Source organism: Drosophila montana, unplaced genomic scaffold, assembly GCF_035044405.1.
Source record: "Drosophila montana isolate Dmon_TW-CO22-7 unplaced genomic scaffold, ASM3504440v1 contig_3200_1, whole genome shotgun sequence".
Taxonomy (NCBI): domain Eukaryota; kingdom Metazoa; phylum Arthropoda; class Insecta; order Diptera; family Drosophilidae; genus Drosophila; species Drosophila montana.
The window spans coordinates 2,740,867-2,757,636 of record NW_026998080.1 but is presented as its reverse complement, the minus strand read 5'-3'; the positions used below and the strand labels follow the sequence as shown (position 1 = coordinate 2,757,636).

The 16,770-nt window shown below is 43.8% G+C and overlaps 1 protein-coding gene across 3 annotated transcripts in view; it reads left to right on the top strand.

Moving 5' to 3' along the window:
* Shrm (Shroom) overlaps positions 1-16,770 on the top strand; it is a 69,409-nt gene that overhangs the window by 24,992 nt on the left and 27,647 nt on the right. For 2 of the 3 annotated variants that reach the window (XM_064687658.1, XM_064687655.1), the window contains exons 3-7: positions 9,058-9,317; positions 9,978-10,309; positions 11,423-12,155; positions 12,219-13,296; positions 13,374-13,609. In XM_064687658.1, the coding sequence (XP_064543728.1) occupies positions 9,058-9,317; positions 9,978-10,309; positions 11,423-12,155; positions 12,219-13,296; positions 13,374-13,609 (2,639 nt within the window). Of the gene's footprint in view, positions 1-9,057; positions 9,318-9,977; positions 10,310-11,134; positions 11,359-11,422; positions 12,156-12,218; positions 13,297-13,373; positions 13,610-16,770 lie in introns of those variants that run through there. The other variant, XM_064687659.1, reaches the window with a different exon arrangement.

Sequence of the window (16,770 nt, the reverse complement as noted above, 5' to 3'; positions counted from 1 at the left end):
TGGCGTTTGCCCGTCGGCCAAATTGACTCTTCTGCCGCTTCGATTTCATTTTTGTTTGGGCCTTATTTTGAGCTTTGCTTTTTTTTTCTTGTGGCTAGTTCTGAACCCACACGAGAGAAATTTCACTTTTGTTTCTTGTTGCAGGCCAACAGACAAAGCGACATTCGAGCCACGAACATTTTGAGGTCACAAAAGACTCGTTCCCATTGCCGGGCCGGCGGGCGCTCTGCAGCCTGGTCCAAAAACAGACTCCCGAGCAGCAGTTGTTGTTGTTGTTGTTGTTGTTGTCGTTGACTCCATTGAAATTCTTGGGCTGCTGCTGCTGCTGCTGTTGCTGCCAACCGCAAATGAACTGCGTGCATGTTGTTTACTCCCTCCCGTCTCCCGCCTCTGGTCCCCTACTTCCCCTGTATGTAATTTAATGCCAACTTAGAAGCTTTCAGCCTGCATTGAGTCTTCGGGCCACGCAAAAATTCCTCAGATCCGGACAGCTGCCCTTGCGAAACTCAAATAAGTAAGAGTGCTACAGTCAAGAGTGCTAGACAGGCAGTTACCCTGTACACTCGACTTGTACTTTAGTCAGGCAAGCTTCACGCTCTGCTTCTTTCTTCACTTAGCCCTAGACTTGGCAAACGTTTGACTCTTGAATAAGTTTGATATTTATTGAATGATTTTGGGATTAAAGATAATTAAAGATACCAAAAACTAAGACTGTGTCATTAGAAATGGCTGGGGGAGTGTGAGGCTGAAAGTTATCTGACGGGCAGGTGTCATATTCTGTCTGTTTCATACACTTGCGCAGCTTCATTATACCCTGTGTGCACTTGCTTTATAGGTAGAGGGTATAAATATGCAAACTTTCGATCCAGTTGCAATCCCATGTGACAGACACCGGAGACCTCAAGACATGATATGCCATTTTGAGGCAGCAGCTGCCAGCACAAAGTCAGTTGTTTTTGCTATTGTTGTTGTTGTTGTTGCTGTTGCTGTTGGGCCATTGATTTTGTGTGTTGTCATCGCTTGATGAGTCTGCCTGCTCGCAGCAGCTGCCCAGTGTCCAAAGAAAAGTGAAAATCTGCGCTTTCTAATTACGCGCAACGTTGGCAGCTGGCGCAAGTTCTTGCCAGGCGGAGCGTGCATAATTAAGGGTCTTGCAACCTGTTGCCTAATTATGGCTAATACATGACGCTGCTTTATGCTGGCAGAAAAGTCTAAGAATCGGGAAAAAAATATAAGTCTAAGATGCAGTTGCGCTTCGCTGAGCGCTGGGCATGACCTTCAGGCGGTGCGCGGGGTGCACAAACGGATGGGCAGACCATGTTGCCAGCATATTCTCGCATGGACATGCTAAAGTGGAGCTGGGGCTGGGGCTGCAAACGGGTTGGTTTGGTTTGGTATGGTTTTTTTTTATATTTTAGCTTGGCTTGTCTTTTGCTTAGTTTGTTTTCGCATGGCTATTTATTTGTTCTTGGCATGCTCCTTGGCCTGTTCGCCAGTTGATTGCCAGAGTCAAGCGAGCAGAGAGCTGGCGTTCTTATTGCCTGCACGCCTCAAACTTATCACTGGCCATAAATCTTGTCCCGCATACCAGAGACAGCCACAGAGCACAGGCCGGATCCACACTCAGAGAGAGGAGGGGGTGACGGAGACTCGTAACTGGTTGCCATGCCATGACCATTACCAGTTGGCGGCCTGCTCCAGCTCCAGGTTATTAATTCGCACAATGCAGCATGCTTGCTGCTGCCAACGGGGTCAAGGATGCAGTCAGTCAGTTTGTCGCTGCATTGTCTGCCCGCATATATATACATATGTGTATATATGTACCTATATCCTGGGTTCAGTTCAGACACTCCACACGCTAATGAGTCCCGCCTACAGCTTGCGCAATTCGCTGACGCATCCTGCCCCGCAGTCCTCCTCCTTGTTTCTATCCCCCAGCTGGGCAGCTGCTCTGCAGAATGCCACAAGTGATTACCAATCAGGCCAAGTGGCGTTGTCTGCACCGCATTAAGTCACAAAGATTTACTTTCATTTAACCCAGGCACTAAAAGGGTCCCCCAACTGCCACTTGACAGCTGGCGAAAGGCGGCAGCAGGCCGCTGCCCATTTTGGCCACTTCGTTGCGAAAGTGTGAAGCAGGCCATCAACGCAATCCGTTTTGATTTGCCCAACGATCTGACCAAAAGTTCAACTCATCGCCTGTCACTGCGCGGGCTTACAGTAAAAGCCAGCTTGGAATTTATCAGCTCAAAAGAATCATCAAAATGCTGTCAGAAGAAAGCCTTTTATCAAATTCAGAAGCTTCTACAAACTACCAAATCCAATTAAAAGTCAACGTTTTTAAATAAACTTGACAGGCCCTTAACAGCTCTGTTAATCAGTTTGTCATGCTTAAAAAGAAAAAGCAGCAAAAAAAAATCCACACATCCGGGAGTAGAATAGCCCCAAAAAGTTAAAATATTTCATTCATAATTTGCGACAGATAACATTTTGCTTAACATTCCAGCAGTAAAATCCACTTAACATAATGCTTTCAACTGTAAAGATTCTATTGGTAAACTTTTACAAATAATTTTACCAGTGTTAACAATAGGCAGATGTGGCAAAGTAATTTTAATTCATAATTCTATTGCCATTGACGTGGTATCGCTATAACGTTTCCCAAACATCACTGCTGTGGGAGCCACTTAACATAATGTTAGCTAAAGCTGTTAAAGTTCTGTAAAATCTGCTATTGCCTTATTTTAAGTATTTCAGATAAGCTTTTAATTAGACGTTAATATAAATGCAAATTTGATGTATATTCGTTTGGTAACTCAAGCCTCAACTCTTAAGTACTCGTAAACATTTTGCAACACAATTCTCAACGCTGGGCTGATAGACAGCCAAGCAATTGAGTGACTGACTACCCGACTGAATGACTGACTGACTGACGCGTCGTTTGGTTTCGTGCTCTTGCCAAATTCAAATCCAAATCGCGGCACGATCGCGCCAAAGTTGTAAGCTGGAACCAAACGCTGAAAGAAACTGAAGTTGGGTAGCTGAAGCTGAAGCTGAATCTGAAGCTGGGGAGCTGGAGATGGAGCTGAAGCTGAAACTGGGGAGCTGAAGCTGGCCACGTTGTAGCCGACACGTTTGCTCGCATTTTGATTGCAATTTCTTTTTGCTGTTTGGCCGGGGCGCGTTTTCTCGCTGACTCCATTAAAGAGTCAAATTCGTGTTGGCCATTAAAAAGCCAGCGACAATGGAAAACGCAAATCAAAAGCCAAGAAAATTTCCTCACGAAAAAATCACCAAAAAGATGATGATGCTGCGGCCAGGCCAGGCCAGCAGGAAAACTCCAGGGAGAAACTATTTTTGTGTGTTTGGTTTTTGATCAGCTGCTAAAACTAGCGACATTTTTGCTATACAACTTTGATTTTCAATCAGTTGTTGTTGTTGTTGTTGTGTTTGTTGGCAGCCTGACACGGAAAAATCTGAAACAATGTTTGCGTGTGTGTGTGTGTGTGTGTGGGAGAGGGTGGGGGCAGGGTTTATGTATCTTTTCTTGTATTTGTTGTCTCTTGGCGCATTCTCAATGCACATTCCGCCAAATATTTTTTCTTGTGACAGCTTGGCAGCCACACACACATGCATGTGCACACTCAAGTGTGTGTGTGTGTGTGTGTGCTGCAATCAAAATAAAGCAAAACTCAAGTTGTCAACGCGTAGGTGGCTTTATTTGCTGTCTGCCCATAACGCTGCCATGTCCCCCTCCCTGTCCTTCCCGCGGCCTGTCTTATCAGTCGTATTTTTTTGTACCCTGAACCCAGGGAAAATCTCTAAAAAGGGAGTATATTGGTTTCGAACAAATGTATGTAACGGGCAGTAGGAAACAAACAGGATTTATATATTATATATCAGGACTATGACGTGAGATATTTGATCTTCGAAATATATTTGTTCCTTTGCCATACGCAGAAAGCGTCATAATATCGTATTAGAATCATGATTCTTTTAGTATATAAATAGACACAGATTAAAAATATATAGAATATATAATATCACTCAATCGATGCATCCCCAAAGTTCGATAAAATTCATTTTTGAATAAAGTTAGGCTTTGGTGTATAAACAAGATCGGACTGTAGACAACAAAGTTAATCAAGACTGCATTTCCTATAAATTGTGTGGGAAAAAGAGAAGAATCACAAGAGGACAACTTTGCAACGTTCAATTATTCTGCGAATGTCTCTTTTACTGGTTAGTTTTTATTCTTTTAGTATTTAGAGGGTAATAAATGGGCTTAGGGTATCTTTTAGTCGATCTGTCCTGACTAGAGTTTTGTTTTTTGTTAGGTTTTTTGCTGGACTCTTTGCCAAGTAAACAGCGCGACAAATAAGCCGCCGACAATTGAATTTGCTGTCGTCTGACTGCCTGACCCGCTGACTCCGCGTGGGGGTGACTCAGTCGCTGACGTCGCCAGCATATCAGCAAAATATTGTATTTTGTTATTTTTGAAATACCAAACGCTTAACCGAAGTTAAGCTAGTTGTTGCTCTTTCTTTGGCAATGAGCAATGTGTATTCATTTACGATTAATGCGAATTTCGAGCTGTCACACTCGCAAGCTGGCCAGCTTAAGAATTATGAATGAAATTTCACTTCATATACAAAATGAAACACGTTCTTACGTCTGTTGGTGTTTTGCCATTTATTGAATGTCAGCTTATAGCCGCATCATTGCCCAATGACACCTGCTGAAAGTGATACCTAAGCACTAGCATGACATCTTTGCGGGAGAGAAAAAAGCAGCTAGAAATCTGGCCAGATGAGACTCGTTAAAAGTGACATTAGCATAAAAAGTGTGCGCGAGAGAAACAGCATTAAAAGCTTCTGGCGATAATTGCTCAATGACACTAGCTGAAAGTGACACTTAGCTGACAGCATTAGAATGAAAGATATGACAGCTAAATTTCCTGACAGATGACACTTGTTGAAAGTGACATTAGAATGAAATCTGTGCCGCAGAAAAAATCCACCTAAAGCTTGATACTATCTGAAAGTGACATAAACAACAAATGTGTGTGCTAGAAAATGCCATTCTAAATTGGGGCCAACACTGGCTGAAAGTAAAATCTGTGCAAGAGTAACAGCAAAAATAGTCTGTGTTGTATAACAGAAAAAAGATTATTTTTAATAAACTTTTCAACTTTTATAGCTATACAGCACTGTAAAAGTAAAATCTCTGCGAGAGTAACAGCAAGAATAGTCTGTGTTGTATAACAGAAAAAAGATTATTTTCAATTAACTTTTCAAGTATTATAGCTACACAGCACTGTACAAACAGCTGTTTTAAAAGCTTTAAAAGCACATTAAAGCTTGACTCTTGATTAAATGTCGCGTAGGAAGTAGACATTAAAATGAATTCCAAGCTGTTATGTATCCCAAATAGTTTATTTTGGATGCATAAGCATTAAACTAAATGAATATTGTTTTGACAATATGAAAGCTTTCTTTAATTTGTGAGCTGTTAATCAACTTGAAGTTGTTATTTTCATGCGCTTCAGCTAGTGTCATTAGAGGCTGAAAAGCACTTCTAAAATTGTGAAAGCCACACAAATTGATTACATTTTTTCAACTACGCTTTAGCTTTATTTAAATGCTGAACTAATTAAATATTGAAAAGCAACTTAAGACGAGTGTCATGAGCTCTCACAAAGAGTTTAAAGTAATTTATGGTGAAATTTCATGCCCACCCTTGGCTATATATATGTGACTCATACGCAACGTGTAGCGGCTATTGGAAATTAATAGCCAAATTCTCGCCATTCTCTCTGCGCCTTTGAACGTTGAAAATAATCGAAATGGGCAGCAAATTTGTTGTGCCACTCGCTTCCCAGAGCAACTTTCAATAGTTTTCCAGAGCCTTAGGGCGCATGCTTAGCACTCCATCAAGTGATTTATTTAACACGCGCTCAATCCGAGTAAGTGGAAAGAGGAGAGGGGGGGGAAGAAATGGAAACTGGAGACCCAGACTGGAGACTGGGCGACCATTAAGAAGCATCAACGGCCAGCGGCGCTCAGCTGCGTCCAGCTGTTGACCCACTGCACCAGTTTTAATACGCGCCCCGCCATTGCCATTGATTTATAGTGCGAGATCTGGCTGCACAGATGTATCTGTATCTGTATCTGTAACTTTGTATCTTGAAGTTAAAGTTGAAGTTGCTGCTCATCCGGCGCAATTTCACATGCGCGCTCTTTAGCCACACAGCTGTGCGGATGGATGGATAATTATGGTGGGCTGTCAGTTGCTCTAGGAATAGGAATAAAGTAAAGGGCCCCATTGCCCCGTGGGACAGTTGCTGATTTAAATTCGTGTTAGAGAGACAAAATAATTACGGCAATTGGCCAAAAACAAAATTAAACCCAAAACGAAACGAAACTGACAAGCACGACGAACGTATAAGTGAACGAATGAGTGAGTGAGTGAGTGAGTGAATGAATGAATGACTTCGACTACGAATTTGAGTTTAGCTGCGATTTTGGTCTTGGGAACGTTCAAAGCCATTAAAATTCTTTTGCTCTGGCTGCAAACGATGCGCGCCGCCAGGCAAAAGGCCCAACTTGCGACTCTCAGCTCGATTTTCGGCTCATTGCCAGAGACACCGCTGCCTAAGTAGTTGACCCACAAAATGATTGTTTTTTTTTTCTTTTATTTGTTGGCTGCTGCATTTGTCTGTCATATGATTTTTGTTATTATTATATATTTGCCATTAAGCAGGCAACAATTCTATGGCGCCAAAGTCAAAGAGACAATCAACAGCTGCCCACGTTGATGGCGGCGATTGCGAATGCGCTGGCGTCACACCACACTCAACTGAACCACAGTGAACCACACTGAACCACGACGTCGACGTTGACGTTGACGTTGACGTTGCCAGTCAGAGCCAGTCAAGTGGCTCAGAGGCTTGGTCGTAATGTTGCCCATAATTTTTTTATTATTATTTATTTATTTATATACATATAGTATTTTTTGGGGGGCTTTGCATGAGTATTTACAATTCGATTTGGTTTGTGAGAGTCGCCGTCGCGCACAGTGCAAACATTGAAAATATTAAGTATACGTAGCGTGTTTTGATTGAGCATTTGACACCAGGGCTGCCGTAAATGTTGATAGCCGGCGAGGCGATTACATATCGCTGATGATGATGGCTTTTCAAATGCTGATATAATTTGAAAAATGGAAATAACTTGAACTTTATTGCATTGTTAACACTTTTGAGCACATTTGACAACACTTAAAGCTAACAATCTTAGCATAACAATCGACAATGGCAGCTGACAGCGCAGACACGCAACATTTTTTCCTATTTCTCTTCAGTTTTGAATGAAATTGAATCTTTTAAGTAACATCCACATAATTAATTGTTTATTTACTCTTACTTTTATTTAGTTAATTAATCGAATTAAATGTTATTCAAATTTAAACACAAATTACAAAACTTTTTAGCAGAAGATTTCAAATATTTTTGAATACATTCAATTGAAATTTGTTTGATATTTTTATTGTGATATTTATAATGAAATGGACTCTGTTACTTGTGAATCAATCCCAACTAGGGAATTAATACCAGTATTGAGTGAATCACGGATGAAAACCAGGTGAATCAAATTATGTATGTAATTACTTAACTGTGAAAGTAAGGACAATGTACTCTAAATTCTCCACTCATTGTAATTTTCATTATTGAAAAACGTAAATGTTCTCCTCAAGAAATTTCTTTTTAACCGTTCGATAGTTTCATTTCAATCGTTTCTATGGCAACTAAATGACATAGAAGGATAAACTAAAAGATATAGAAGGACTAGAAAGGGTCAAAATTAGCCGAGATACATTCCAAAACCCATTTTTCACATATATACTGTAGGTGAGAGCATATGTTATAGACATGGACATGTTATCTATAGACCCACACTTCTTATCTGTACTTTTTATCTATCTATAGATTTTAACAAAAAATACCTTTATCGATGCCTGGTAAATACGAATCAGATGCTTATCTGAGCAACGATTTTTGGTCTACTTTTCCTTCTTTTTTGAAATCTATTATTCATTATTATCTGTGAAGATTGACGTTCTGCTGGCACCTCTGGAAAGGGCTAACAAAAGTTGCAATAAAAATACTACCAAATTAATAAACGCAATAATTTTCGCTATTTCATATTGAATGTTAACAAGATAGAGGTCAAATTTAATACCTATTGCCAAGCTTTAGTCGAGCTTTAGTTAGTTCCAGGCTTCGCAGCTTAAATCAAGTTTAGAGATCTTGCATGTAGATAATCTGTGGGTTGTTATCGAATCGGGGGGTATATATTCCATGGATTTAAGTGCAGCCCTCGTCAGACAGACAGACACACACAGTCAATCCCTGGGTGGGTTCAGTTACTTAATCCGGCTTATTATGGACGCTCTGTTTGGTTGCCTGTTTATTTGTTGAGCTGGCCGCGTCCAGTTTTATTTCGCGCTGCGATTATGTACGAGTAATTTTTGTTGGTTCGCTGTTGTTGTTTCGGCGGGTTTCTCAATATCGCACAAAATTCGTTTGGCTGCACTTCAAATGTTTCGTTGCTGGCAATTTTGTTACCATTGGCAATCGGCGAAGTTTTGGGCTTATCGCCAGCAATCGCTGCACAGTGCAACAATAATAATTTTCACTTAATTATCTAATGAGTGCGCAGAGTAAACAAAGGCAAAGAGAAAAAGCAAAGAGCATTAGGCTGAAATGATGTTTGGGGGTATTCATTTTTGAGTTTATTTGATTTTGCGATCATTTGCAAACTGATTTTAAAGCTCAACTCGGCTTTTGACCCGCAGCGATGTGGACATAGCTAATGATTAAATTGCTAAGAGCTGCAGTGAAATTTTTGCCAAGCTTCCATTACGTATACGCAGCGTTATGCAAGCCAACTGCCAGTTGCGAGTTGCCAATTTGCTGGTTACATTTAATGAAAGACAACAGCAGCATTTAACTTAATTGTTTTTTTTTCTTATATTTTTCGTATTTTTCTATTGCAGGATGACATGCAGTTGCCACCCACGCAGCAGCAGCAGCATCAGCAACAGTTGCTGCCGCAGCAGCAGCAACAGTCGCTGCAGCATTTGGATCAGTGCGGTCTGACACAAGCCGGCCTGGAGGAGTATAATATACGTGCCTCGTCCTACTACGATCAGACCACGTTTCATCATCAGAAGCAGGGCTCCTATGCACAATCCGAGGGCTATCACAGCTATGTGTCCAGCTCGGATAGCACCTCGGCGACGCCGTTCCTAGACAAGTGAGTATTGCTTGAGCTTGAGCTTGAGCTATTGATGCGTTGTACTTGGGCTTAGTTGCAAAACATGTTTTCTGGCGACAATTATGAATTTTATTTGCACACACACACACACACACAGATCTACATAAAAAAGTGATTAAAAGTGATTCTTGGTAAAGCAAATAACAAACGTCGCACATGAGCCATAAAAAACACAACCGAACTAGCTTAACTTTCAAGGTCTTGGCAAGAGACTCGAGTTGCTCTATTGTCATTGTTGTTGTTGTACGTACGTACATCGTTGTTGTTGTTGTTGTTGTTGTTGTCTCATATGTTTTGGAACTTGCCACCGCAAACAGCTTGAAGAGAGTTTTTGTTTTTGTATTTTTTGGCTGTCTGTGTTGCTCATGTTGTCTCATGTCTATCGCCATCGAAATGCGATTTTGAAGGCTAAGCTGAAATTCAAGTAATTACGGTCATACCCGACCATCGTCCGTCGTCCGTCGTCTGGAGGCCTCCGCGTAGAAGGAAACGCCAAACATGACAACCACAAATTTCGGATTTTTATATTTTTATATAGTCAACGACGCAGCACGCAATGATTTGCCATATTTGAAGTTCTTACACTTAAAGCCTTCCTCTCTCTCTCTCTCTCTCTCTCTCTCTCTCTGTCTCTTTTAGATTACGTCAGGAGAGCGACCTGCTGTCCCGGCAATCACATCACTGGTCCGAGAACGATCTCTCCTCAGTCTGCAGCAATTCGGTGGCCCCATCGCCCATACCATTGCTCGCCCGCCAATGCAGCAGCGGCAACATTAGCAACGCCAACGGCTCCGCACAGCAGCACACACATGCCCAGCATCATTCCAGCGCCAGCAATCACAGTCCCAGCAATAACAACAACAACAGTTCCGAGAGCACCTCATCCACGGAGACGCTCAAATGGCTCGGCTCCATGAGCGACATATCCGAGGCGAGCCATGTCACGGGCTACAGTGCCATTGCCGAGTCGGGTGAGTACGCCATTAGCTTATAGATGAGATCTAATTAATTGAGTTTACGAATAAGTATGCCTAGGAAACCTAAGAATTGTCAGCAACTCATAAAACTTCAAGTTTGGGTTAAGGCAGTGTTAATTATTAAAATACCCAGAGGGGTCGCAGTTCTTTCAATATCAGTTCTTAGCTTGTCAGGTAAAAATATTTATTGTTTAAGCTATATTAATATACATACATTAAATGAAACACCCAAGGTATGAAGCATACATACATAAGGGGTATTCCTGAAACTCCATAGGGGTTCTCTTTTAGATATAAAATATAATAGAACCGCATTTTAAAGTTTTATTTAAGTGGGATTTTTCATAATATTAGAGGTATTCCAAATTAAGAGATTTATTTCGACAAAATCAGACTTTAAGTTGAATTTTTTTATCAGCTGTACAATTTTATTAAATCTGCAATTTGAATTTTATAGTTTTTTAAAGTTCCGCTTATTAATATATATTAGGGGTATTTCATAAAAATTAAATAAGAATTTGCTGTTTAGAGGTATTCCCAATGAGTAAATGAAGTTCCATTTAATGAGAAGTTAAGTTGAGTTTTATGTCAAGCTTGTCAGCTTCAAAATTTGATCAAATCTGATCAAAGTATTTTCAAATGCATAGTAAAGGTATTCCCGTGAATAACCACACTACATAAAATCTTTTTTCTGGACAGCATAAAACAAATTTAGTTATTGCTTCTCGCCCATTATTTATTCGCATATTTATTTATCAGCTGATACAGCTGCTGGAATACCCCTAATTTTAATATGCATATCAAAAACATGCCTGACGTGAACGTGACTTTATCTAAATTATTTCTATTAGCAGTTTTGTTAGATTTTAGAAGCCTTCTAAACCAGTTGCTGCAAAATTCGGCGACTGGCGGCCCGCTCACATTAGGCGCGGGGGGCGGGGCGCCGACCTTGGGTCATTGTTTTGGCCCCACCGACCCACTTTTACTAGCAGCAACTGCAGCAGCAGCAGCAGCTCCTGGCTGCGCCTTTAGCCCATTAGAATGTTGGTATCGAACGGTTTGTTGTGTCTTTATTTATATTTTTTGTTTTTGTTTTACCGCCCGCAGTTTCCTCCTCGCAGCTGATTGTGCACAGCTCGCGTGTGCTGACGCCCAAACGGCATCAGAGCGAGAGCGTGCTCTATCTGCACGACAACGAGGTGACATCGCCGCTGCCGCAACCGCCAACCAAGCCGGGCAGCAGCACCGCCGTTAACAACGTCAACGTCAAGCAGTCGGCGCCGATCTCAGAGGATGTTGTGCAGCCGCTGCGCTTTCAGCATCGCCACAGTCCCAGCTATCCGCCGGTGCACACGTCCATGGCGCTGCATCGCTTCCAGCAACAGCAGCCGCAAAGCTACAAGCTGACCGCACAGAGTTCCTTGCCCGAGTTGGAGTCACCGCCAGCGCACGAGACGCGCTCGCTGCTGGGTCAATCCCAGTCCACGGGTGATCTGCAGCAGCCGCCCGCGCAGCTGCTGCGTCCGGCACAGCAGCACAAGTCGAGCATATCGGTGACCATATCCAGCAGCGAGGCGGTGGTCACAATTGCCCCACAGCCGCCGCCCAGCAAGCCGCAGCTCAACAAATTGGAGCTGCACAGCTGCAGTGCACCGAATGTGGCCAGCAGCGGCAGCGGCAGTGCGGAGCAGTCGCCGCCGGCGTTTATCAACGATTCGTATCGGAGCAATCATCGCCTGTTCCCGGTGAGCACCTACACGGAGCCGCTGCACAGCAACACCTCGCAGTATGTGCAGCATCCCAAGCCGCAGTTCAGCGCCAATCTGCACAAGACCGCCAAGTGAGTACGCCCCCGCGCATCCTAACCCGATCTCTGACTGAACTCTCTCTGCTCGCCTTTCAGACTACCTGTGATAACGCCCGCGGGCGCTGCGGTGCAGCCAGCCTGGCACTCGGTGGCGGAGCGCATTAACGACTTTGAGCGCAGCCAGTTGGTGGATTCACCCAAGTTCTCCTATCTGGAGCCCAGCAAGACGCATCGCCTGTCCAATCCGGCGCTCAAGGCGCTACAGAAAAATGCCGTTCAGTCTTATGTGGAGCGCCAGCAGCAGCAGGCGCACAAGGAGGAGCAACAGCTGCTCCGCTCACAATCCCACTCGCATTCCTATCAGGCGCTGCACGCCGACCGCAAATCGCTGCCCAACAACCTTAGTCCCATGCTCTCGGGCATATCCAACAACGGCTCCGGCTCCGGTTCTGTCTCCGGCTCCAACTCCGGCTCTGGCTGCAGTTCACCCACTCCGCCCCCGCCGCCGCCACGCTCCCGTTCGCTGCTGCCCAATTTGCTGCGTCGCTCCAGCTCCGCCTCGGACTATGCGGACTTCCGTGAACAGCATCAGCCGCATCAGCAGCATCAGCACCAGCACCATCAGCAGCAGCTGCAGTCCAAGCCGCCCAGCATACGCAACATTAGCAGCGCCGAGAAGCTGTCGTTCAATGACTGCGGCATGCCGCCGCCGCCGCCACCGCCGCGCGGTCGTGTGGCCATGCCGGCACGACGCACCTCGTCGGCCACGGAGTATGCGCCCATGAGGGAGAAGCTGTTGCTGCAGCAGGCGGCTGCCCTGGCGCATCAGCAGCATCATCCGCAGCAGCATCGCAACGTGCACGTTTACCAGACGGCCGTGCAGGCGCCGGAGCGGCCGCCCGAACGGCCGCCCAAGCATCCGCAACTGCGTGTGCCCTCGCCCGAGCTGCCGCCGCCGCCGCTCGGCGCTGAACTGGACAACAGCTACACGTTTGATGAACCGCTGCCGCCTCCACCGCCGCCGGAAGTGCTGCAGCCACGTCCGCCGCCATCGCCGAATCGACGCAACAGCTTTGCTGGCGCATCCACGCGCCGTTCTGCCTACACTCAGCCCACGCTGGCGCCGAAGGTGCCGCCGCAGGTGCCCAAGAAACCCACCAGCTTGCGACAGCAGGTGAGTCTAGCTCTTGCATTTGACTGATTAACAGATGCACTTACTCATGTGTGTTTGTGCCTTCTCATCTGTTGCAGCTGCCTCACAAGCCACAACAACATCCACAACAGCAACAAGCACTGTCCAATGGCAACGTCAAGCCCACAAATCTGCCCACAAGCCGCAAGCGTCCGCACAATCCGCCGCCCATCCTGGAGAGCGTCGTTTCCAGTGCCAGCGCCAGCGCCGCGCCGCCGCCGCTGTTGCCGCGCGCTCGGCCCACGCTCGCTGACAGTGTTATAGCCAGCAATCTGGAGAGCAATCAGCAGAAACGGTGAGTGCTGCACAATTTGTACATCAATCATACGCCCCGTTAAGCAGTTGCATTTATTTTCCCCCTTTTTTTTTATTTATATTTATGATTTAATTTGCAAGCTCGAAAGTGTTGGCGGCTTTGAATTAAGCAAAGCGGGAAATTTTGCGGAAAATTGTGCGAAAAGTTTGCTTAAAATTCGACAAAAATCTAGACTAGGTCTTTAAATACGACGATATCACTTCCAAAGAGATTTTTTCCTTAGCTGGAGATATATACATAACTTCTATTTAAATCAAAAATTTTGCCAAACTTCAACTTAAACTTTGAACAAATTCATTTCTTGGAGAAAAGTTACTTTCCCTGAGAATACATCATTTATATAGAATAATCTATTAACAATGGGCATACTTCTTTATTTAACTTAACCAGAGCTTTTTATCAGCAAAAGCTCCATAAAGCTTTATAGACATTATATTGTGGTACCCTAATGCAAAACGTCAGAGTTGAAGCTTCAATTTACGCGTTCAACAATTATAGATTAATCTGAGCATTATCTCAGACATAAAGCTTCACGTACATAACTAAGTCCGTTATCTTTAAGCAGTGGTAATCAATATAAAAACTGCGTTTGTTTTTTAACAAGCTTTTGCTTAGATTAAAGCTTTTAAACCAGCAAAATTTTAACTTTAAACTTCTGCAAATCACACCTTAATTTAATGGTTTTCTGTAAAATTTAAAAACTGATTGTACAGGAAAGCTTAATGCTTAACGGATTAAAGCTTATTGTATGGTCTAATTGTTGAGCCTAATTGTATTCAGTATTAGTTGAAGCTTAAAGCTCCGCCAAATGTTTTTGAGCTTTGTATCATTGAGTAAAAAGATCTTGAGATCAAATTTGGACATATTTCATTCGCAACATTCTTGCATTATTTACAAAGACATTTTTGCTCCATTGCTCTGCAGACATAAAAGCTTGATAGATTTTGTGTTAGAGCTTAATATATTGACTTGACACAATGAATCTGTATTAACGCTTAAAGCTCTGCTTTATGATTTAAGCAAATGCTTATGCTTTTTAAAAATGACTTATAATATATGCTCAATAACTAATATCTTTCGATTTTTCATTTGCAACTTGCTTTAACGAATTAATACAAATACTTGCTTTAAATACTGCATTGCAGACTTAAGCTAAAGCTATGGCTCGCAGCTAATGTCATTGACATTAGCAATTTAAAAGCTCTTATAGCTACAATATTTTATAATATGCAATTTAATTTAGTCCGTTAACAAACCAATTCAATAATAACCAAATTACTTGGCTCGCATTCCACCTTGAAATTCGCTAAGAAAAATATGTGTATTCAGTCGAATACATTTGGCAATTGTGGATTAAAGCAAAAGCGCTTTAAGTGTAGCCATGGCGCGCCTCGCTCAATTGCCGCATTGTTCTTGACCTTATCGAATCCAATTAACTCTGAATGCGGTGCGTGGCACAGTAGCCGCAGTGCAAGCACCACTGAGCACAAGTCTCAGCTCAGCTCAGCTCCATCGAGCGGTGCTGGCTAATAAGCCGCTTCCTTTGGGCCAGCTCGGCGGGCCGTCAATCAGCTGTCGTCTAATGTTCGCTGAGCAGCTGTGCCTTGCGCCTAATTGGATTATGAAACACACACACATACACACACACACACACACACTGCAGTGCACAACATAAATCAAGCAAATACTTTCGCTTTTAGTGGCCATTGTGGGTGACCCAATATTCGAAAAAGCCAAAACGCCAAAAAGCCAATCGCCAAACACCAAACGCTGATCGCCAATTGGCGCGGGCGCACCTGAGCACCAACTACGACAGCAACAACAACAACAGCCACAAAAATGTGTCAACAATTTATGTTTTTTTATTGATTTTTATTTGTATTTTTTGTTGGTGCTCCTGTGGCGTGTGGGCCGCAGTTCTTTGTTCTGATTGTGGGGTAAAAGCCAAGCGAATTCAATTCGTATACGCGAACGTAATCGAAATCGAAATTGAAAATTGAAATTTATCTTAAAGGGGTACCCCTTAAAATACAAAAGGTACACCATTCTTTTGCACCCGCGCTGACATTGATAGATGAACGATGCTGGGTTCATTAGCGAGGCGCGTAAAGTTTTTGCACCCACTGTACCAGAGGCTGGGTGCGGGCATTAGATAACCAGCCACCAAGTGGAGCAACAAAAAGTTGTTGTTCCTGCTGTTGGAGTTGTTGTTAGTGTTGTGGCATGCTCAATAATTTCTGTGGCCTGTCATGTATTTGTTACTGTTGTTGCTGTTGTTATTTTTGTTGTGTGGTGGCTCTGACACCGGCGCAGACCTTTGCGGCACGATTTGTTGCAGCACATCCAGCACGAGACAAATATTGACACAATTTGTGGCAAGTTTTTGGGCTTGTCTCTCTCCCGTATCTGTAACCCGGGTTCAAATGCCGTTCAATCGTTGAACGTGCCTCATTTGCATTTTGAAAGTTTGGCTGGCTGTCGCGTCTCGTGCAGAAATTGGAGCAAAGGGCAAGCGCATTTCCTTGCAACGCTTCCACCACCTGCACACACACAAACACACACACACGCACACACACACACACACAAACTGTAATCACAGGCATTGGCTGACAGCTCGTATTTTGGCCCGCTTTGCGGTCATTAATTGGCCAAACACCTACGGCCACTGTCAGTTTGGGTGCTAGAGGTGTGTCAATTTTCGGGTGTAGGAGAGAGGGGGAGGGGAGAGGTGCCATGTGTTCTCGACAGGCGCTAATTATCGGGTCTGCACAGCCGGCGGTGCTGCCCAGGTCAACTATTTGAATTAATTTTCCATGGCAATTTGGCCATACGCTCGCCTTTTAGCCGAGTGCCAGCTAAACAACTGGCCAACTAGCGTATTATTTTCAAATTAACTGCCAACTCGATTGCGCACACGCGGCGTATGCGAAATAAATCACTCATGCGCCGCGTTGCGCCTGCGCCGCAGTCAAAAAACTAAAAAACTAAAAAAAAAAAACCAACCTCAATCGCCCGCCAAGACAATTCAATTTGCGAGACAGTCGCGACAGACGCGCGATGCAGTCGCCATGATTAGAGCCAGAAAAGTAACAACAATGAAACCGACGCGACGCCAGTTGCCGGCATCGTCGTCGTCGTCG